General features: G+C 41.9%; 1 protein-coding gene across 4 annotated transcripts in view; it reads right to left on the bottom strand.

Annotated features, from left to right (window-relative positions):
* Positions 1-19,271, bottom strand: part of COL12A1 (collagen type XII alpha 1 chain) — a 112,848-nt gene extending 93,577 nt beyond the window's left edge. For 3 of the 4 annotated variants that reach the window (XM_064486940.1, XM_064486938.1, XM_064486939.1), the window contains exons 1-9: positions 18,871-19,271; positions 15,767-15,874; positions 8,668-8,784; positions 6,747-6,890; positions 6,250-6,306; positions 4,043-4,306; positions 3,708-3,872; positions 2,864-3,037; positions 20-310 (exon numbers count right to left, since the gene is read on the bottom strand). In XM_064486940.1, the coding sequence (XP_064343010.1) occupies positions 20-310; positions 2,864-3,037; positions 3,708-3,872; positions 4,043-4,306; positions 6,250-6,306; positions 6,747-6,890; positions 8,668-8,784; positions 15,767-15,839 (1,285 nt within the window). In that variant the 5' untranslated portion in view covers positions 15,840-15,874; positions 18,871-19,271. The remainder of the gene's footprint in view (positions 1-19; positions 311-2,863; positions 3,038-3,707; positions 3,873-4,042; positions 4,307-6,249; positions 6,307-6,746; positions 6,891-8,667; positions 8,785-15,766; positions 15,875-18,870) is intronic. The other variant, XM_064486941.1, reaches the window with a different exon arrangement.
* Between the last annotated feature and the right edge of the window lie 2,638 nt (positions 19,272-21,909).

Raw genomic sequence — 21,909 nt, 5'->3', positions numbered from 1 at the left:
GATATACCTGTTTACTTACCCACTTGAACTTTCATTGGCTGAGTCTTCTCCATTATTGAAACGGGTTCACTGGAGGTCAGTCCCTTCATGGCCGAAACACTGATCTGGTATTCTGTGTCTGCTGAGAGGTCCCGAACACTGAGCGTGGTCGTCTGAGGCCCCACACTCAGAGCATGCTGCCGGCTTCCGGCAGTCATGGGTGTAAGGAGGACTTTATAGCCAGTCACTGGGCTAGGAGATGGACTCCAACTTAGCTTAACGTATTTCGATGAGACTTCCGTCGCAATCAAATTTGAAGGAGGTTCAATAACTACAAAGTAGCAAGCAGAAGAGAGATTAAAAACAGGGAGATGCAACCCTGTGAATCATGTCTTTATTTGCATTCTCAAGTCTCCTTATTCAAATTAATCATGAACGCATCAGAACGAGTTTCCCAGTCCCACTTCCACCTGCATCCATCAAACTGAAAGAGACTCAGTGCCTGATTTTTAATCAGAGAGATAAGAAGTTAGGGAAAAAGAAAGTCCTTGGAGACATTAATGATAGGATATCTGATGCCTAATTCATCTCTGGCTCCAAGATTTTACACTTGTTTTGGTATTTCATTCATTGCCTTTATTCTCAGGAACCAAAGGAGGCACTTGATAAGTATTTGCTAAATCAATGACTTACTCAATATTTTAGAAAGTCTTCCTCTTTTAGTAATACTATAGGCATAATCATGTAATATTTAAAAGGCACTTTATAATCTGCCAAGAAAGATAAAGAATTCAGCAGTTCTTACACGACAGGTTCTTACAATTGTAAACAATCTTATTTCCACTTAACTTCAAGGTAAGAAAAAAGTTCAATTATGTTCATAATGCCACCAAACAGAGGTGAAATAATGGTTTACAACGTGCACACTGGCAAGCAAACAGTCTAAAAAATATCTACCCTTACTCAGTGTAGGAAGTCATGAACCTAGCAGATAACATAAAGTATTTTAAGACATTTCAGACCAAATCTTCAAAGTTTTAGGTTTGTCAATGGAATCAGTTTCCAGAAGATATAGTTCTAAGTTTTTATAAGTCAGCCTACAAGAGTGGATGAAGAAATATACACAAGGTTACTCAACGTCTTCTCAAAAAAAAAATGTAGTCCATAAAAATGAGGCCTAGAGAAGTGAGCAGCAGCAGCAGGAGGAGGAAAGCAACAGTTGTACCACCTGCAAGTTTGGGCAAAGCTTTTTTGTTGTTGTTTTTTTAATAGCACCGTGAATGCTCGCACATCTACCACTTTGATTGAACAACTGAAACCACCATACTTTAAACACTTCAGAGGCCTGTTTCTAAATATCTTTCAACTAAACACATCCAAATACGCATATATAAGAATGAGAGATGATGGTCTGTGGTACTTTTTTAAAATTTTTCCTTAAAAATATATTATAGCTTTTCAAGCTTCACTAAATATTATTCCACAGTATCATGTTTAATGGCCCCTTGGCATCTGTTGTACAACTGTCATAATCAATTCCCTATGGCTGGACATTGGTGTTATTTCTAATTTTTCATTATAATGAAAAAAAATTAATGGAATTCATGTGTCTTTTTGCCTTTGGGTAAACATCTCCTCGGGTAAATTTCTGTTCTGAGGATTGAGGAGTTAAAGGACATGTGCATTTTATACTTTGCTTAGTTTACTTTAGAGGCCATATTAGTGGCAGACAGCTCTAAAAGTCTACTTTTTTTTTTTACTATCCTTAAATCATTAAATGATTTTTATTTTGCATTCATTTTGTGTTCATGTTTTCTTCCTTCAACATTTTCTGTTATCGAATATCTATATCAAAAAGGGCAAAGCTTTTGAGTGATGCAGAGACAGTGCAGGGTGCAGAGGTTGCAGGCAAATGCCAGCAAGAGAGAGAAGGTCCCAAGGAGCAGCGTGAACACCTGCAAGGCAGCCCAGGCCTTGTACACAGAGAGTTCCAACCGAGGCAGAGGGAAAGTTTGACCTAACCTCACACATGCACCCTAGTGAAGATGAAAAAGAATCCAAATGTTTCAAAAGACTGAGTAAAGAGAGGTTGATCAGGGGAAAATCAGGCGGGGATGGATTCTGTAATAATACAGAGCAAAAAAAATCAGACATTAGGCAGTAAAACAAAGAAAGAGATTCAGAGCCCATGAAGTAATAAGGAGTTCAAGAAACAGAATTAGGTCCAGTGAACATTGCCAAAATATTTGGGGCTTGGAGATTAAAGAATTTATATGATTGAAGATGTAGCTACTTAGATCTTATCTTTAACTTCTTTGATTTCATCATTGACCCATTGGTTTTTTAGTAGCATGTTGTTTAATCTCCATGCTGCTGTTTTTTAATGCTTTGTTTTTCTGTAGTTGATTTCTAGTTTCATGGCATTGTGGTCAGAAAAGACGCTTTAAATAATTTCTAGCCTCTTAAATTGGTTGAGGTTTCTTTTGTGCCTGAGCACATGATCTATCTTATCTTTAATTGTCAATTCTCAGGCTAAGAGGAGAATAATCATGGAAATTGTGACTTCTTAACATCCCAAAGGATGCTTATGAAATGTCTTCTCTCTCTCCCATGTATTTAAAAGCAATGACTGATAACATGGGAACATGTTCCAAATGTGGGAGGATCAAACTGACTGATCTTTGAAATATTCTTAAGAGCTTTGGAAACATGATGCAGAGAATGGTGATGGAAAACCTTTTTCCTTTGCCATTTAATAGAAACAGTGCTGTTGTTAGTTTAAGTTGCAGAATGCTAAACTAAATGTGCCCCTGCCCGTAAAGCTGTAAGTGCTCTCAAAAAATGGAAAAGGCAAACACATGGGAACACTTAATAGTCCACTCACCTTCTTCTCCACTAACCAATTCGCCAAGCTGTTCATCCACACCTGAGCACACCTGGGAGATGATCTCATTCTGAATATCCACAATTGCATCAAAGTTGGCCACATTGAAAACATGATTTAGTGAAGGTGTGGAGGCAATCAGTTTGAGTTCTTTGGCATCTGCAGCTTTAATACCTTAAAAAAAAAAAAAAAAGAACAGGGATATATTGAAACGGGAAATGGGCTGAACTGGGGAGTGCTCTGCTTTCTTAGTCTCTCACAAGTGAAGACATCATCAAATCCTTTCTCAGCCTGAAACCAGAACTGCTTTGCTTCCTAATGAATGTGCAACTGACAAAAGCATTTTATAATTTCCCAGAAAGTGGCCAGCCAGAGAGGCAAACGAATGGTTGGTCAAACAGCGCAGGCTCTCATCTCAACCATGCCATCTCTTGTCCCTGCGATCTGTAAAGAGAATACTTTTTTCTTCCAGAGTCCTGAATGAGCCCTCCAAATTCTTCAAGTGTTACATAATAGAGGAAACACATTAAAAAATACTTACTGATAATACAAGGAGGACCTTTATTAGAATCATTGGCCCAGCATTCTTTGAAAAGAAGAAGGTTGACAAAGAATATGAATACCACCTTACTTAATGCATATGCTAAAGGACTTACGTAAGAAAATGAATGAGCGGAATTTTTATGCAAAAATTATTTGACTTAATAGTACACTATAAATGCAGTAAACACTGCTATCTGTCCTGGAGGAAGTATCTTTCCTTGAGAAATCAATCCTTCATCTTCCTGAGAATTAAGAATGAAAGTAGTTCTAAAAAGAAAATAATTAACCAAACTTGACCTACCCAAAGAGAAAACTTCAACCCCAATATTTCGAAGCTCTCTTGCTGGAATTTCCACTTCGTCCTGGGATTTGCCATCCGTAATAATAATTGCCACTTTAGGAAAGCCAGCTCTTGCACCAGCAGATTCCGTGAAAGTATTTTTAATTAAGTAATCAATGGCATCCCCTGAAGTGAAAAAGAAATACGTTCAGTCACTTTGCACTACACAACCAAACTCAAAAGCTATGTGATTAATTTCAAAGTTGTTAACATACGATCATTGTACAATGCTTAATTTCTTTCCCAAATAGATATGTCATTTATTTAAAACAATAACAAAATTTGTAAAAACATACCTGTCATTGTGTTGCCACCTTTGTACGGGATTCTTTTAATTGCAGCAAGCAGCTCATCCCTTTTGTAGAACTGATTTAAGTTAAATTCCGTCCTGGTGTCAGAGCTGTACTGAACAACTCCAACCCTTGTCTTCTCTTCCCCAATGTCAAAAGCAGACACAAGAGCAGCAATAAAGTCTAAAATGTACTTGAAATTATTTCTTCCCACACTCCATGAGCCATCCACAAGGAACACTAAATCAGTCCAGGCACTGACAGAGCATTCTGAAATACAGGTGATAGATTTTTTAAATGACACAGTGTGAAATCTATCTAGCATCAAGGAGTACAAACTAACATTGCAATAATGGTGGCTCCTAAAATCATTTTGTTCATTAGAACATTTCAAATTGGCCTTCAACTACAACTGACATGCACAAAAGAATATCAAGTTTTATTAGCATACATAGAAGCATTTTCAGTACCTTCATGAAGATGCATTTCTGCAACTGTATGTCTTTAAATTGCTGTATGAGCTGTTACACAAGAAGAGTTAAGTAGATATACGACCTACTCTCCGAGGGCATGTGACCCAAGGGTTTTTGCTATGGACTTATCTATTTATATAAACTATATTCTCACTCTTTTCACCAAGTAAAAATTATATAAGACATCCAGGAGACACACAAAAGAAATGTAAGCAAAATGTTTTCATTCTTGGTATTTTGCAGTCAGTGAATACAAAACAATTGCTGTACCATTTAAGCAAATGTAGTAGGGCTGAAGGAAAAAGCGAATCTTTGAACACTCTCCTGCATTTTACAATAGAATTTTGTCCAAAGTTTGCAGTTGGTCAGTTTAGAGGGGTAATGGAATTGAACAAAAATAACAACAAGCATAAATATGATGCAAAGTAGCCACAAAATCTTGTTGTCCTGATTGTCAATGTATTTAAACTTGATAACTAAAACCTACTTTTACTGAACAAAAAGGGGGAAAGCATTTTAATTCTAAAGTAAAAATACACATAGCATCCTTAAATTACTAAAAATGCAATAATTGGCTTTTATAACCAAATACAGTATTTTTTCCTTCTCTCTGTGGTCAGGAGCAGGGGGAACAGGTTGGTTTTTATGAAAATCTATATTAATAATGCAAATCTGAGTGAATTTTTCGAAGGCATTTTTGTTCCTGTGGTTAGTTGGTGGATAATAAAAGAAGTATTTGGCTAGGAAGAGGAGGAAAGGGTCTTGGGAAAATTTGCAAACCAATACAAGTTGCATGTCTCAATAATTTTTGCACACTATTTAATTGGCCAATTTAAGTCTATTGAAATTTAATGTTTGGAATAATCCTTTGATTTAGAATAAATATTGATGATTCAGAGAAAATATCTGCATTGTGACTGCATACTATAAACTTCATTTCAGATTATTAGACATCTGAAAGTATGATAAACAGTGAGCTAGAGGAAAAAATCTCCAGATAAAGGGAACTTTGGATTCACAATCTTTTTATTGTTATCATGGGTCATAAATCCAATTCACAAGGTGCCAAAATTAGGAGTCCAAGAAACCCCTCAAGGCCTCAACCAAGTAACTCAAACAAAGCAGTGTAAGACAAAAGGGGGCTAGAAACTGCAAAACCAGACTCGGTAAAATCGCTTTCATTTGATTACAAATACATCAACTTATCAGAGACATCTTACAGAGACTCTGGAAAAGGTTACAACTGCATGAACTAAGCCCATGTAAACACCCTAGGAATGAGCATAACATACACAGAGACCTAGAAATACATTTTCACAGCAGTGGAATTGCTTAAAACACTATGAGGGCATCCTTCTCATGGTCCAGCCTTGTATTTCTCGTGTATCTGTAGGCTACCACCTATTTCTGCAGTTTGTCTTTGAAAATGAGTTAAGTCCAATGAAGAGCTCTGTTTTTCACCTACTGCCAAAAATCCTTCAGGGAAACTTGAACACAAACAATTCAAAGATTCCCAATAAAAAGAATATTTATTAACTAAAATAAATGGTTAGAAAGTCAGAAAGCAGGTGTTATAACCACTTAGCCATACTACACTACTACATTGTACTTCTTCTAGATAAAGCGCTTAGAAATTAATATAGGAATGAGAGCAAACTATGGATCTACTTGGAACATCTCCTTTATATTATATTTATAACTTCTGCAAATCGGGGCAAAAATATTAAGGGAAATGCTTACTTTGTATTTCTGTTTTTCCAGGTTTCTTCTCCCCTGGCTTCGGGCCACCTGTTTGAACTAAGTCAAAACTTGATTATTATCAAAAGGAAATAAACCCATACAAACACTTCCTAAAAGAAAATAAATATGTCATCTTTCACCATTGTCTTTCAAATGCATGGTCCATTGCCCAGCTGGTCGGCAAAGACAGCCAAATAAGCATTCCCTCGCAAATAAATTATTTTTAGTGATATTTTAGATATACTTCAAAAAGGACATTAATATAACTGCCTGGCAAAGTCCAATGTTTAAATAGTTTTCATTTATAACATTCTTGCTGCTCCCAGAGACCAGGATTATAAGTCAGGAATGAATTATTCATATCCACTAATAACTAGGATCATAGAAAGAATAGTTAACACTGATAATAAATTAACTGCATAAACAAATTAAATTGTAAAGTTGGAGAGATCTTCTGCAAAACGGAAGGTATAAAAGTGTTTGATAAGTGTGCTTACTTGTTAGTTGGCCTATGACTGGTACACTTTCTTCTACTTCATTATATGAAGTGATTGTCACCACATACTCTATTTCAGGTATAAGCTCTGATAATAAGGTTTCAGTGGTACTAGCTGCAAGGGTAAATTCTTTAGTGGGCCCATCTGGAAATAGAGAAAAAAAAAATATCAATATGACAAAGTATCTTTCACATGTAACATAACACAATATAATGTAACTCCCAGGCATGCTCAAAATCTGAAAAATGCAAAATATACATTTTTTCCAGAATATCCAAACATTATTTTTCCAAAACCAAAACTTTGAATTCTAGAAATTGGATACATTGGACTGGCATCGCCTTTACCCCTTACAATCATGTTCAATATTCGTTTGTTTGAGGACGCAAGTATTCCTCTAGATTAAAGGTCTACCACAATATTAAACTAAAAAAAACTCTCATAGATAAAATTTTTGTAAGTGAGATTATAAATCAAAAAAAATCATTCAATTTTAGATTATGGATTGGGGGAGAGCACAAGAAGTAAAAGAGGGATGAAATCAACTCAAGGACAACAAACCTCAAAGACTAAAATGAACGTCCATGGGAAACAGCATCCTCATCTACAGAGGAAATGCATTCTCCATACTCCAGTGGGGGCATTTCCTAACGGTGGCCACAGTCGTCTGAACTGACTTAAGGTTCAGTGCACTGGGTGTTTGCTTATATATTGACAATTACGCACTTCCTGCTAGATTATGTTAATCCTCAGTTCAGTCAGGAAACACTGTAGTTCTTAGGGCCTAAGTGACTTTTAAATTCTTAATTATATTAAATTTTCATCAAAACATGAACAATCAAAAAGGGTAACAGGTCTAATAAAACCCTGGGGAATGCTCTTTGTTTACATGTGAAGCATTGCAGAACCAACCAGGGTCCCCATGGGACAAGACTCCAGGTCTCCGCTGGGTTGGGTGGACCCAGTGTCAGTTTTTAGAGTATAGGAGCCAGTCATTTCCAACATCTGGAAACTGGATAAATTCTTTTCCAACTGCTTTCCTGCTTTGGAATGAATGAAATAGTTCACTACGAATATGTTGAGGAAGAAAAGATTCGAAGAAGAAAAAGTAAGTTCTTGATCCCTTTATAAGTTCTCAGATCACACCAAAGAGAAAAAAAAAAAGTTTCCCAATTGCCTGATAAATCAAGATTTAAAGTCATTGATATTTTTAAAGGCCATAAATATGAGGATAAGTTATGTTGACATCATCCATCTCTTCTGTCAGCCAATCAAGACTTCTTCCTACTACTCAGCCAGTGTTAGTGGAAATGGTTACTTTCCCATTTCATGTTACAAATAAAAGTTAATCAACAGAGATTGGTTTTTTCACACTTAGGCAACATCATGAACACTGAAGAAAACTCTTAGAACAACCAAAACAAGCTTTTTTTCCCCCAAAGACTCTTAGCCTTAGGATCTACAGAATCCACCTAGCCAAAGTAGATTCTCGTCTTCCATCATGGCGGCTCACTGTTATCCCTGAATAACGTTTCCTGAATACGAAGGAAGTAGGACACTAGGCAAGGTGTAATGACTCACTTCATCATTGGTCACTTTAAATGTTGGAAAGATTACGTGATTCAAGAAGAATGACAAGAAATGATCCTTCTATTTTGTAAAATCAAAGATTATCGGCAATATTCTGATCAAGGGAAAAAGTCTCTTTTTAATAACAGCTTAACACAGCAAACAAAGCTGATACTATACAAATATAACAGTGGGAACTAGGCTGGAAATCTGCAGATCTGAGTCCACCAAGTATCTCATGACACTGGCTAAATCCCTCAGGTTTTCCAAATCTTACAATGAAATGTAAGCAGGGGAAAGATTAGACATCTTTGATGTCTCTGTCCTAAAACCCCAGCATCTCAGAACTTACCCGTTGTAGGCTCCACTGTTATTTTGTAACCCACAATTGGATCAGCTGGTCTGGCCCATGACATATGAACAGTATTTTCATCTATAATTTTAAAATTCAAGTCTGAAGGTGGGTCAACTGCAAAAGAGAGAGTTGACATCAGTTACATTTTCCAACATCACCAAATGGTCAATTTAATAAAGAATTGTGTTGAGCAAAGCTTACTAAAATTGTCTTTGCATAAATTTGTTTCCAACAAATATAAAAGATATCTTGTTGGATAAGAATAAAATTAAAAGCTGACAAGATATGACAAAACATCAGAGAGTATACATATTACAGAAGACAGCACAAAACACTTTGGATTCTTGAATTGCTAGGTCATCCAAGAATGGCCAGCAAAATCAAGCATAATAGAAACATATTTGGATACAAGTACATACAGGTACAATGAAATCACATATAATCACCACATATGCAAACAATTCACATAACAATTAAGGAAATTTCAATACATGCTGAGTGCATTTTAAATAAGCATGCCAATCACAACCTGCTCATAACCATAGAAGTTAAGTTAGAACATTGACATAATACTTTTTTTTCCATAATGTAGAAAAGAATCAATGTTTTGGCTCATTCTCTGCATCAATGCCTTGCTATTAATTTTTGTTTGATGATTTCTCAATCCATGGCAGAGATGAAAAGTGCATTTTAATGAGAAGGAGGAATCATGGGAAATTTAGCACTGTTATGTCTCACAAGGAAATATACATTTAAATGTATATTCATATTCATATTGACCAATATTCAAAAATAGTAATACGGGATGTTAATAATTTGTAAGCATATAAAGAGTGACATACAGATGTTTATAAAACTAATATTCAGCCTGTTTACACCAGTTTGCTGTATGTTTGCAAGGTGTAAACCAACACTGTTATTTTCCTTTGCAGCAGGTATACTCCATACTAGAAGAGGCATTTTAAATGAAAATGCCAGTATGGTCCTTTACAAAACAATGGTTAATTATGAAAAGACAACATCAATGTGTATTTATGGACATTTATTTACAGAACTTAAAGAAAACAGTGAAGAAGGGTCAGCAATCTGAAGACATGACTGCGCATATATCTTGGAGAAGTCAATGACAGGGATAATTGAAAAGTACAGAAAGCAATAGTTTACATACAAAACTGTACAGCATCATGCACGTGTCAATGAAATGTTGACTCATTTTTAGTTTCCCACAATGAACGAAAGCCTCCATGTACAATAGTCATTACACAAAGACGTTCCAGAAATATTTTATAATGATATTCTCTCTGCAATGTTCATGCCTCATCATGCAGCATTGTACTGACTCACTGTCAGTGCATGGTCAATGTATTAAAAATTATTATTCTTGAAGCCGGTCAACACAATCAGATGACTTTCCACCATACCCTTCTTAAAGTGTTTCAGATTGAAAGTATTCCTTGTGAGTCAGAATTTTTGCATTTGTTTTGAGAGATTGCAATCTTTTTTTAGGTCTTCCTAGCGGTCAATTGAAATATAGTAGTAGCTTTGAGAAATGAGTCATAGAATTTAACTGGGGTTAGGGATTTCTGTAACATTAATAGCACATTTTAATGGAAATAATACAAATTAAGCAAACATTTGTTTTAACGAACTGCTGCTTCCAACTGTAGGAAATGGCTTTTTATTTTTCTTGGATACACTAGTAATGGAATGAATGTTATTTTCTTACTATCCATACACAGGCAGTGAGATTAGACTATTAATCTACATGCATAGTTTAATTATTCAACATTCTGCTGTCCATAACCATCTTGCGAGGTTTAGCCATAGTTATCACTTAGTATAACAAGCATGCAACAAACGTTAATAGGACAATAGGTATTAAGAATATCATTATAAAATATTGTTCCAGTAGCAATGGCTCAGGACAAATTTAATGCAAAGGCAGACGCAACTGGCCTGAGCATGCTTTTAAAAAAATCAGTACATGGAAAAACAGTACCACCAACCTTGCAAGGAAATTGACCTGAAGCAGCTGACATTAGGTTAAAACTGCTGAGGGCAGCAGCCCACCTTGTTGATTTCCAAATGACCAGGATTCCAGAAAAACTGAAAAATTGACTGTTGGGAAAAGTCTTTAACATTTCAGAGCCTTTTAAGGTGTTCATAGAAACTCCAACGCGGTACTTGGGGATCCGAAGTAGGAAAGAATGGTCGACCAGCCCGTGTACAACAGAGAGCCCTCCCCACTTTCTTTCTTGTCACTTCGATCGCTTGTAAAAACACTTTAGGCTTGCTGTTCTATTTATATAGATTTGTCTGTTTGTTTCATGAAAAAAGATCATAAGGCAGATGCGAGTGTGGACCTCTGTCAACTTGAATCAATGCAAAATGTGTTTTCATTAATTTTGCAGATCTTTTCTTTTATATAAAAATAATTCACAACCACCCTTGCATTGTTACAAGCAGCATGTATGCAGACGCCAGAATATTTCTATTGAGAACTATCTACAGAGGGATTATGATTGCAAAGAGCCAGAGTTGTGTCCAAATAAGAATCTGAACCAAATAAAGAGGAGTAAAATTATCAGTCAATAAGAGAGCAATCAGATAGGTATTCATAAAACCGCATACTGGTAGGAAGAAATGAAATGTTAAGTATTCATAACATTAGCAGTTTAATTTCATATTTATAAATAATGCTTTTCATTATCAAAAAGCTATGCTAGGAAAGCTGCATTCTGATGATATCTTTGTTACATAAATGGCAAGAATTAGGTCTTTTTAGGGATGACAATAAGAGCTAGTATTTGCTGAGTATCTATTCTGTGATGGGCAGAGAGCTAGTCACATTATATGTCTCTTTCTCATCTCATAACCGCTCCACGTAGTGGCCTTATCAGCCCTGTTTCACAGACGAGTCAGTGTAATTCAGAAGGGTTAACATGGCTAATAAGCAGCCAAACTTTGACCCCATGGTCTGACGCCAGAGCATACAGTTTTCTACCATACTGGCTTAAACATAAAGAACACGAAATCTTTGAATGAAAGATTAACTTTAGAAACCAATATTGATATGTGTTCGCCAACTAATAGGATTCACAAATATTTCTCTACTCTATAAAGAAACCTGTATTTGATGCCTGGTCAACAATAAATATGTGCTATTTGGACATCTCTGATTCAGATACAGACAGAATAGGGTCTATTAACTTTACACATTTGTTAAAGCCAATTAAAACCAAAGTGTCTATCTTGACACATAATTTTTTTTAAAAATCTTTTTCATTATGGCACCCAAAAGGAAGATATGTCCAAGAGTTTACCAACTATGCAGAGATGGGTGGATGGATGGATGGATGTAAAGACTCATCAGTGGGAGATTAGTCTAGTAAGATTTGATAAGTGTGTAAAATGTGTTAAAGATAAAGGAGAACTGAGAACACACCACAAAAATACCATCTTGATGAACTAGTAAGAACACTAGTCTAACCTTTGTGACAGCAATGCTGAAAAGGTACTCCCCCAGCGGTAGAAACCTTGAGGAATGTGCTAAGTGTGGTTTTACTGATTTATATTTTCCATCCAAAGCTAGTCGAAATGTAATGATCTTTGTCATGACATAAATATTCATTTCATTTGTGTTTCTAAGATACCAAAAATAGCCAGTTGAAAAGTTAAGTATTTCAGACAAGTAACAAATTATTCCATACTAATTATAAAATGTGTTCTCTCATTAAACTGACTGGGTTGACCTGTTTTCAAGCAAGAAAGCAGCACAGTGCTGGCAAACCAGCATGAAACCAGGTCTAGAAGACCTGGGTCTCTCATCTGTGCCTTGTCCCTAAGTAACCGCGTTAGTTGCCTGAGTTATTCAGCCTCTCTGGTCCTCGTTTTCTCACTTGGAAATTGGGAGAATCTGAATAGATGATCTATAAGTTCTCCTCTAGTTTGAAATTTCTGTTATGAGTTAGACATACGATTATACAAATACACATTAATTAGCCTCTTAACCTAGACATAAGATAATTAAAGCTTACAGCCTCAACTCACTGATGAATTGAAAATGTCCAGTTGTTCACTATATACTATGTTATATACTATAAACAACCAATCAGATTTACTAAAATTACAAGTCAGTTTTTCACAAAACATATGCTCATCTCAAATTCTAGATTAATTAGAAAGGTGTCTAATTCTCAGGGAATGCTGGCCATTCACCTTTAAATGCAAAATGTTCAGTTTTCTAAATGGCAATTAACATACTATATGATACCTGAACCAAAAATCATTCATATATTCTAGATCTTACAGAGTACTGGCCAAGGTAAAGGTTAATAAAGCTTATGCTATGGCTAAAAACTACAAATACTAAAAGCCCCCCCAAAAAGTCATTTCACCCTTATTTCTATAGGACCAAATACTATCTAATAAAAAATAAAGTTCCTTGTGTAAGTATGTAGAAAGAAACATGACAAAGATTGTACACCTACAAAAAAGGAGAAATGCAAAAAGTGAATGCTGAAGCCTTTTAATGAAAGGTACTAAGCTTTCAACATATAAAAATTAAGTAGAAATTGGCTGGAAAACAGCATGAATACAGGGTACACGTATGAGCTGCAAACAGGAAAGAAAAGTAACTATGGCTATTTGGCTACTTTAGAACTAAGATGGAAACAACACCACAAGAAATAGGGCTGCAAGCTGAATTTTTGAAATACCCCAACAGAAATACTTCACATCTGTCTGCAGCCTATTGTCCCCAGACAGGCCTTGGCCACAAATTTTGTTAGCCTTTCACAGGCTCCTGGGGCCACTTAGTTGGAAATTAACACCAGAGCTGTGCTGTCCAGTCCCAGAGCCACGAGTCCCATGTGGCTATCAGCACTTGAAATGTGACCAGCCCAAATGAAAGGCACTGCAAGTGTAAAATATATACTCAATGTCAAAGACTTAGCACAAAAAAATGCAAAATGTCTCACCAATAATTTTTATATTGATTATACGTTGAAATGGTAATTCTGTGGTTAGATTAGATTAAATGCAATATAAAGACTAATTTCTCAAGTTTCTTTTCCATTTTTTAATGTGCCAACCAGAAAATCTGAAGCTACATATGTGGCTTGCCTTTGTAGCTCATGATATGTTTCTATTTGATAGTGCCAAACTAGAGAATAAGTCCACCAAAATAGTAAATCTTACTAAAATACCATTATTAAATGCAGGCCTAAGGGGATGAGAGACAAGAAAAGAAACAGCTTAGGAAAGGAAAGGAAAGAGCTGTTTCATGTGGAAATAAACACAAACTTAGAAAGATAAATTACGAGAAATATGGAAATAATCAGTAACGTAGATAGTAAAACATTCTTTTTAACTGCACTTTGCTAACCAGCCATTATCCAATTCAGAACTGATATTTTTTCCACTTACATCATTTCCAACCTAATTCTTGTCCTAAGAACTCGCAATTCTTTCTGATTTTCAAACAACTGTTTTCTTAATGAGCAATAAATAGACCACTTCAGTGAATTATCTAAAAATATCTTTAGCTCAGCTTCCAAAAAGTTCCTCAACTGAAATGCCTTCCTAACAACGACATGGCAGAACATCAGAGACAATCTCATCTGAATACTCCTTCACAGAGGCCACTCTGTAAAGCCTCCACATTCACAAAACATCAGTCAGATTCGAAAGCCAGCAAATTTCCTTCTGTTTTCTAAACATGCTGTACATTTTGAGACTGCTTTTCCTAATCTTAATTTTTTGTAACTGCAGTCTCCAAGTACAGATTCAATAGAAAATTTTAGGAAATCTCAGCGTTGTCATGAAACAGGTCTACCTTCCCATAACCTCTAAAAAAAAAAAAAGCCACAAACCGCCCCCCGCCGCCCCCTCAACCTCCACACTGTCCTCTCACAGAAGTATTACTGCTTTTCTTCCTCAGCTCCGTCAGGCGTATTTCTTGGTTGAAAAAAATAAATGTATATTTTTTAAGATGTCTTTTATGGTATGACCGCATTTACCTTGCAGAACAGTAACTCTAGTTTGTCAGGTCTCCGGTGATAATTGAGGAACACAGAAGCCCCCATTGGGTTAATACACAGAAAGGGCTTGCTGGGCGAATACTGAGAAATGAATGCATTAAGTGCACACAACAGAGAGAATAAAATAAGGCTGAAAATCTAACAAAAGTCCCTCATTTTCTAGGGGGTGGAGCGTACAGAGCTGTTCGGCAGACCTCGAGGCCAGGAGACCCATCTCTGAGCCTCTGAGCGACTCCGCACTCAGGTCTGAAGCTGAAGGGAAGGAGGGAGGAGGAAGGTGGTGCCCGGCTCGCCAGGCGCCCGCTAGCTTCCTAGACTGAGAACCTTGGCCCAGACCCAACCGGTCTGCGTGGGGCTGGGGCTGGGGCTGGCGCTGGGCTTGGTCCGCGAGTCTCCGAGCCCAGCGAATCAAACAAGGACAGCAGCGACCCCGGGCCTCGCGAACCCACCCCGGTCCCCTGGGTCTCTGCTTGTCCCCCATTCCCTGGGCAGTTTGGCTGCTGCCTCTTTGGCCGGCACCGTCCGCCTGGCAGACTGAACTCCCCACAAAACACACAGACGCGCAGAGCCGGCGGGGTGGGAGTCTTTTATTTCGTGCTGTCAGCGAGGTCGCGGCCCCGACGGAGCCAGGTGGTCCCCAGCCACGCGCACGCCAGCGCGCCCGCGCGCCGGAGCTCCTGGGTACCACCCGGAGGTGTCCGTTCGGTGAGCCGGGTCAGCCGTCGCCCCCTCCCGGACGGCTGGTCCTCTCCGAAGGCGGTAGTGTCGGTGGCAGTGTGGACAGCACACCGCAGAGACAAGCGCAAAGAGACCACACAGCACTGTACGCAGTGGACTAAACAGAACACGAAAAAGCGGGACCTGACAGCTGGGAAACGGACAAACCTTAGGAGGAGGAGGCGGCGTTTCTCCGGAGAGGAGAACCCGGGAGAAAAATACGAAGTGCAGGGAAAACAGCAAGCAAGAGGCCAGAAAGGTTTGCCTTTTTTTTTTTTTTTTTTTTTTAACTCTCTAGAATTCTGCATTCTCACAGGGGAGGAGGAAGAGCCTTTTACCTTCTGCCTCAATGGAAGACAGGAGCAGGGCCGCGCCCAGGGCGGCGAGCGCTGGGGGTAGCGTGGTCCGCATGCTCGGCCTCCGGGCTCACAGCCACATGAAGGGACCTGCGGGAGGAAGCAGTGACCGCATCAGAACCGGGCACGGGAAAGCCTAGAACCAGGTTAGAACTGGAGCCTGGACTGGAGCCAGGACCCGATCAGATCTGCCTTAATAATCACAGGGCCCAGCCCAGCATATAATGGGCCTATTGTGGAGCAGGGGAAGTCGAGTTCATCTACAGCAATTTAATCATGGCACTAAGGGGGCGTTCAAGTTTAAAAAGGGTCCTGTTTTCCTGGAGGCTGGTCCTGCTTAGCATCCCGGGTGAAGGCCTTACCAGGCCCCACATGACTTCATCCTGCCTGAGTGATGGCTAATTCAGGGGTCATTTTATCCCTGACTCAACTAAATGTCTCTTCCAGCTGGGATTTTATTTGGAGGGCTGCTTTTTCCTAGCTGATGAACTCTTTAGGTAACTGCACTTTAGTGGTCTCGGGGTAATTTGGAAAAGTATAATAAACCTCTTTTACTCTCTTTTTTCTTCATTTGGTTCTGCCTACAAATATGTAGCTCTTGAAGGTCTGAAATGGATTATACAGAACTATGTAAGTAAGGCCCAAGGGAAACTTGACCCTCCTGCTAGCTGTGTTGTCTTCACATCTGATAAATCTTTCGCTCAAGATGAGGAAAAAACAACTCTGGACTACATAATAAAAAGGCAAAGGCAATAGAAGAGACAAAACACACTTGTCTGTTTTCCCAAGACATTTTTTTTTATAAAATTCTTAGGAATAATTAATCTTTTCATCGAACTGTTCGTGTATTCCAGAAAATTACAGATTTATATGCCCCCAAAGAAAACATGCTCCAGAAGAAAATATATTCTCTTCTCATTTTTCCTGAGTCCTTAATTAGGTTATTAATTCCTTAAAACAAAGAGTCTTATTCATCTTTTGTCATTCCCGGCACACAGTAGGTGCCTAATCCATGTTGGTAGAGGGGAATCTTCTAAAACATTCTAAGCTCCAATTCAGAGACAAAAGCTACTAGCAATGAACTTAGAAGTGGGAAGGGGCCAGAGGCAAAACAAAAAGAGAGCTGACTCTGAGGTCCATAAATTACTGTAAGGCAACAGAGAAACGAAGTCATGCTTGGGAATCCAAAAATAAGCCAAAGTTCGAGCCCTCTTTGAGAAAAGAAACTGACAAGCTCCAACCATGTCTTTCCGAATCATTGACACTATGTATTAGGGCAGCTTTCCTCGGCCTGAGTGTAAATTACATTTTAAATGTCTGATGAACAGCCGTGCCAAATTGCCCAGAGCTCCTTTTTAGGAAGCCAAGATTAAAATTTTGTCGCTGCTCTGGGCATCCAAGATCTCTAGCAATTTCTTCCTAATTAACGACTGTTTGACATTTCTAACCCTTTTCTACATCAGTGAAAAGCGAGAGGTGAGACTGGCCTATTGTTGCCGTCATTTGGCCTTAACTTTGCTATAATAATTTCCAACTGCCTTGGCAGTCGTGCTCGCGAAAAGTTAAAATGTTGACAATCGACCCACAGAAAAGCTGCGTGCAAATTTTTTTTAACCGCTCAACTCTCCTCAAAAACCTGTATGGTGGAAGGGCTATTGTCCGGGTCTAGAGCGCCACCTATCGGCTTCCTGACAGCCGCACAACGCATCATGTCTGGTCGGGGTATCTGAACATAGAGACAGTTCAGCCAGCCGGCCAGGCATTCCGTTCATACGTATTAAAAAGAAAGAAAGGAAAAAAAGTTTTCTCTCCTTTTAGCCAAGACATTTATCTGAACGTCTGAATGTTTAGCAACACTTCATTGAGCATTCTCATACATAAAGTCTGAAAGCGGCCGCCCCTACGTGGCAGCGAGGATTCCCTCACTTCACCCTCATGAATGAAAATGAGTCAGTTGCGGGGGAGGGGGGATGGGATGGGGAGTGGAAGGCTTAAGGGATTCTTCTTCTGCCAACTCGTCCCCTCCCCCGCCCCACTGGAAGAGGCCAATTGCTTTAACTCTCGTGTCAAGCTAAAAAAGGAAATTACACCCCCACCCCCACCCCGTGGGGTTCCCTCCAGATCCCGCGCGTGTCACCTCCCTTCGATCCTACCCACGTCGACCTCGACCTTAGTTAGCCAGGGGCGAGCTTAGCTCTCATTTCCTTTCTTGCCCTGTCCCTCCCCAGCGTTCCAGCATACTTTACAAGGCCACGCTGCCCGGGCTGAGGTGCGGGGAAGGGAGTTCCGGAAAGCTCCCAGCGGTCACCTGCGGTCCCTGAGGGTGCCTATTCGGTGTACCTCTCCTGCTTCCTGGCTACTGGTCCCTGCTCCGTAAATACACACACTCTCTGATCCCTACACTCTCTAGGATATGGTATGGAAACTACTTCAGAGGTTCCATGACCCAGACCAAAGCACTCGAGAGGTCGGGAGAGGGTGCTGTCTCCAGAAGCTGGGTAAAGCCGCCCAAAGGTGAGTCCCCTAGAGGTGGACTAACACATCATCTCGGATGCTTTGAAAAGCAAGAGAAGGCGCCTGAGCACTCGCCCAGGAATCTGTCTCCAGATGCCACACACACCCGCGCAGCCTCGACGAGCGGCAGAGCACTCAGCCGGCCCTCCAAAGAATTCCGAACCATGCGTCACTAAAATACCTTCCCCGCGCGCGGGCTGCGCCCCTGCAGCCGCCAGGCAGTGAGCGAAGGGCGGCCACCGAATCCCGCGCAACCTTCGTTCAAGTCGACAGCCTCTCCAGACGAAATGCCTTTACAAACTGGAACACTGAACAGGCTGCTTTGCGCACACACAGCCGCCCTGCATGGGCACTTAAGAAAACCTCCAATTCTTTCTCCCTCAAAGATACAAATGAATCACAAAACCTCATGATACCCGGCAAATCTCAGGCACATCTCCACTCTCACCAGTCCAAACGGTTCCTCACTCGGAATTCTAAGTGGCTTAGAGCGGAGCAAGGAACAAACTAGAAGCTAGTTTCCCCAGTTATCTTTGGAAGGAACGGGGTGAGGGGGCTGGAAGCCGACCGACCTGAGGCGGCAGTGACCGAGGTAGCGGCGGCGACAGCGGCTTCCCGGCGTCCTAGAAGCCGGCGCTCGGGGTGAGCCCTGCACGCCCGGGCAATGGGCGCTGCGCTCCTGGCGCACCTGGCGGCTGCCGGGAGGTGGGCAGCGGCGGGGCCACCCGGGAGGAGAAGGCGGAGGATGAGGATCCCGAGCGGAGCGGCGGGCGCGGTAGGAGAGGCGGAGACGGCTGGGACTACAGCTGCCCGCGCGCGGACGCGTCTGGGGCGGCTCGCCTTCGTCGAGTGGGAAGAGGCTCCGCGCCGCGGGCTACTTAATAGAGGGCTGTTCCCAGCTCTCAGTTTACTCCGTTACGAAACGCCTGAGAAGGTGGACGGCTGCCACAGGGTGATGTATGCTCCTCCGGCGGTGAAGGAGGTCTACTTTTGGGAACGTGTGCATACTTCGAGCATTCCTTCTGCGTGAGGTGGCGATCGCCGTAGTAGCAGTGCCCCGCCGGGGAGAGGGGAGGGGGGCAGGGAGGAGGGAGGAGGAAGCGGGGAGGGGGACAGCCGCAGCCGGGTTCACTGCCAAGGGAAGCCGCTGACTCCTCCGCTTGGGGCGGGCTGGGGAGCTCGGGTTTCCCTATACGTGCGATTTTCTTTAATAAATTTATTTTCTAAATTAAGAACAATGGGAGGGAAGTAAGCAACTCTCATTTTAAAAACTGCAACAGTGTGACGGACCCCACCCCATCCTAGCCCCATCTCCCATCATCACCACCTACACCTTTCTCCCCCTCCGTCCTGGGTGCACTTAAAACCGATTTACAGGGTTTCCATTAACTAACTGTCTGTGCACGCGGCGCGCCTTCTGTCTTTTTCAATCTCGGGCTATTGGAAACGCGGACAGACGCCTGCGCGGGGCTCAGCGATGGGATGGCTTTCCCAGTCCTGTCTCTCTCCCCTGGTGCTTCGGAACGGAACTTAATTTAAGCCAAGAGAGAGGGCAAGGAACGCTATGAAACCTAGGGATCCTCAGAACTGGATGCCGCTCAGGAACAAGTTCCATCCACCGTAGAAATTTCTCACTTGGGCCAGAGCAAAACCTGGTCCCGAAGCTTCAGACTGAAAACTCTGCCCTTAAAGTCCCCAGGGTAAAGGCGACAAAGGGGAGTAAGTTCCCCACGGCCCCCACTGCTGGGAGCCGGAGGCCAAATGTGGGGCTGATATTCTGCCAGCACCTTCTCCTCGTTTTGCTGCCCCCTCCTTGCTCTGCCCCACCCCCTTGGCCCTGAGCGGGGACCCTGGCACTGAGGGGTTTCCAAATCGTACTAGACGCAAGGGAGGAAGCGAGGGGCTCTCATACTGTGGCATCAGAAAAGCGCTTCAGGAAAGGTTCAGATTACATACGTCTGCGCGCTCAGCACAAGCCCTGCGCCTTTTGGCCTCTTGAAGCCCAGGGTTTACTCCTGCAAGTTTAAACTACGGGGGTGGAGGACGGGGCGTTCGGAGAGGAACGCAGGAGCGGCGTCCCTGGAATTAACCGCCCGCAACAGAAGAGCAGGTCTTGTGGCCAGGCCTCTTCCCTGTTTGATCTGACATCTGCTGATTTGGCCTTCCCTCCACCAGGCATGACAGTCTCCGAACTTGTCTTTAGAATGACAAGAACTTGCAGGGCGGTCCCCTGCACGCAGCCCCACGCACAGGCTGCTCCAGCGAAAGCCGGAGGAAGCCAGGGAGAAGACTGGAGAGAGAATGGAGGAAAATGGGAATCGCCACCTCTGCACATTCCCCGAGTACGCACAGCCCACTCAAAGTCCAGCTGGGAGCTCACACAAAGAGCCCACACACGCGCAGTGCACAGGCCTTTCCCCGTTCAAACTCTCACAACCTCGGTGTCTGGCACAAACGCCCTAGCGCCCCGGGCGTGAATAACCTGACGTGCACCCGGCCCCCGCCAGCGCAGCCCGCGGCGATCACTGGGGTACCAGTGAGCCCGATCCCCAGCCTATGGAGAGCCAGCCTCCGCAGCCCAGCCAGCCCCTCACCCACACTCTCACTCCACGCCCCCTTCATGGACGCACGTGGGCGGGTGGCAACCTTCGGGACAGCTCGGGAGCAGAGAAATCCTGGCAGCATCCGTCAGGTCACCCGGGAGTGCTGCGCCGCGGCCTGGACCGGCCAGGGACGCCCCTGGGAAGCCCACACCCCTGTCTAGAAAAGGAAAACTGCTGCCTTGCACACCAGCCCAGGCTGGCTGGAGTTTGCATTTTGTCCAGGTGGAGTGTGTGTGTGTGTGTGTGTGTGTGTGTGTGTGTGTGTGTGTGTGTGTGTGTGTGTTTGCACATTCTCGAGCGCGCGCGCACGCTTTTTCTTTATGCATTAAAAAAAAAAACTTGTGACGGCAATGTTGTTGTCTAGGATGTAACGTAACTCTGGATCTCGATATTCTTGGTTTAAATAAAGTTCTCTCCTTATTTTGACCTTGAGCTGCAAATGCATCTATCCTCCGGGGAGTCGAGCAGTCCGGTCACGCTCCGGGGAGTCGAGGGCAGTGGCAGGCGTCCGCTTCCGGGGGCTGGAGGCCGCAGACTGGGTGGAAGAGACGTCTGCCCCAAAAGGACGCGCATTGGGCCGCTCTCCAACCCCGCGCGGCAGCTGGAGGCTCGCGTGGCCTTCCTCTCTTGCTCAAAGCAATCTTGTTCACATACTTAAATTTAATGCGTTTGAAAATAGTTGCTGCAAAAGAAGTGTAGGTAACTAAACGACCGGCCGCTACAGCCCTCTCTCCCTCAGAAAAAAAAAAAAAAAAAAAAATGATCCCTACGCAAAACTTCCAGAACAGGATGAGAGAAGGGAGCGGACACCCGGGGCGGGAGGTACACAGACGCATATTCAAGAAGTAATCCAAGCACAAGCTTTCCCAACGGACAGGAGTGCAACTCAAACGCATCCAGAGGTGCACTTCGGGGGGGCCTCCCAGCATGCAGTCTACACTGTTTGGCCTCCGGGGGCTTTTCCGCTGGTCTCCCAGTATCGTTAAGTGGACAAATGAGTAAAAAAAA

The sequence above is a fragment of the Camelus dromedarius genome, chromosome 6 (assembly GCF_036321535.1).
Source record: "Camelus dromedarius isolate mCamDro1 chromosome 6, mCamDro1.pat, whole genome shotgun sequence".
Classification (NCBI taxonomy): Eukaryota; Metazoa; Chordata; class Mammalia; order Artiodactyla; family Camelidae; genus Camelus; species Camelus dromedarius.
Note: the sequence above shows the minus strand (reverse complement) of the source record. Positions and strands in the feature narration are given on the sequence as shown.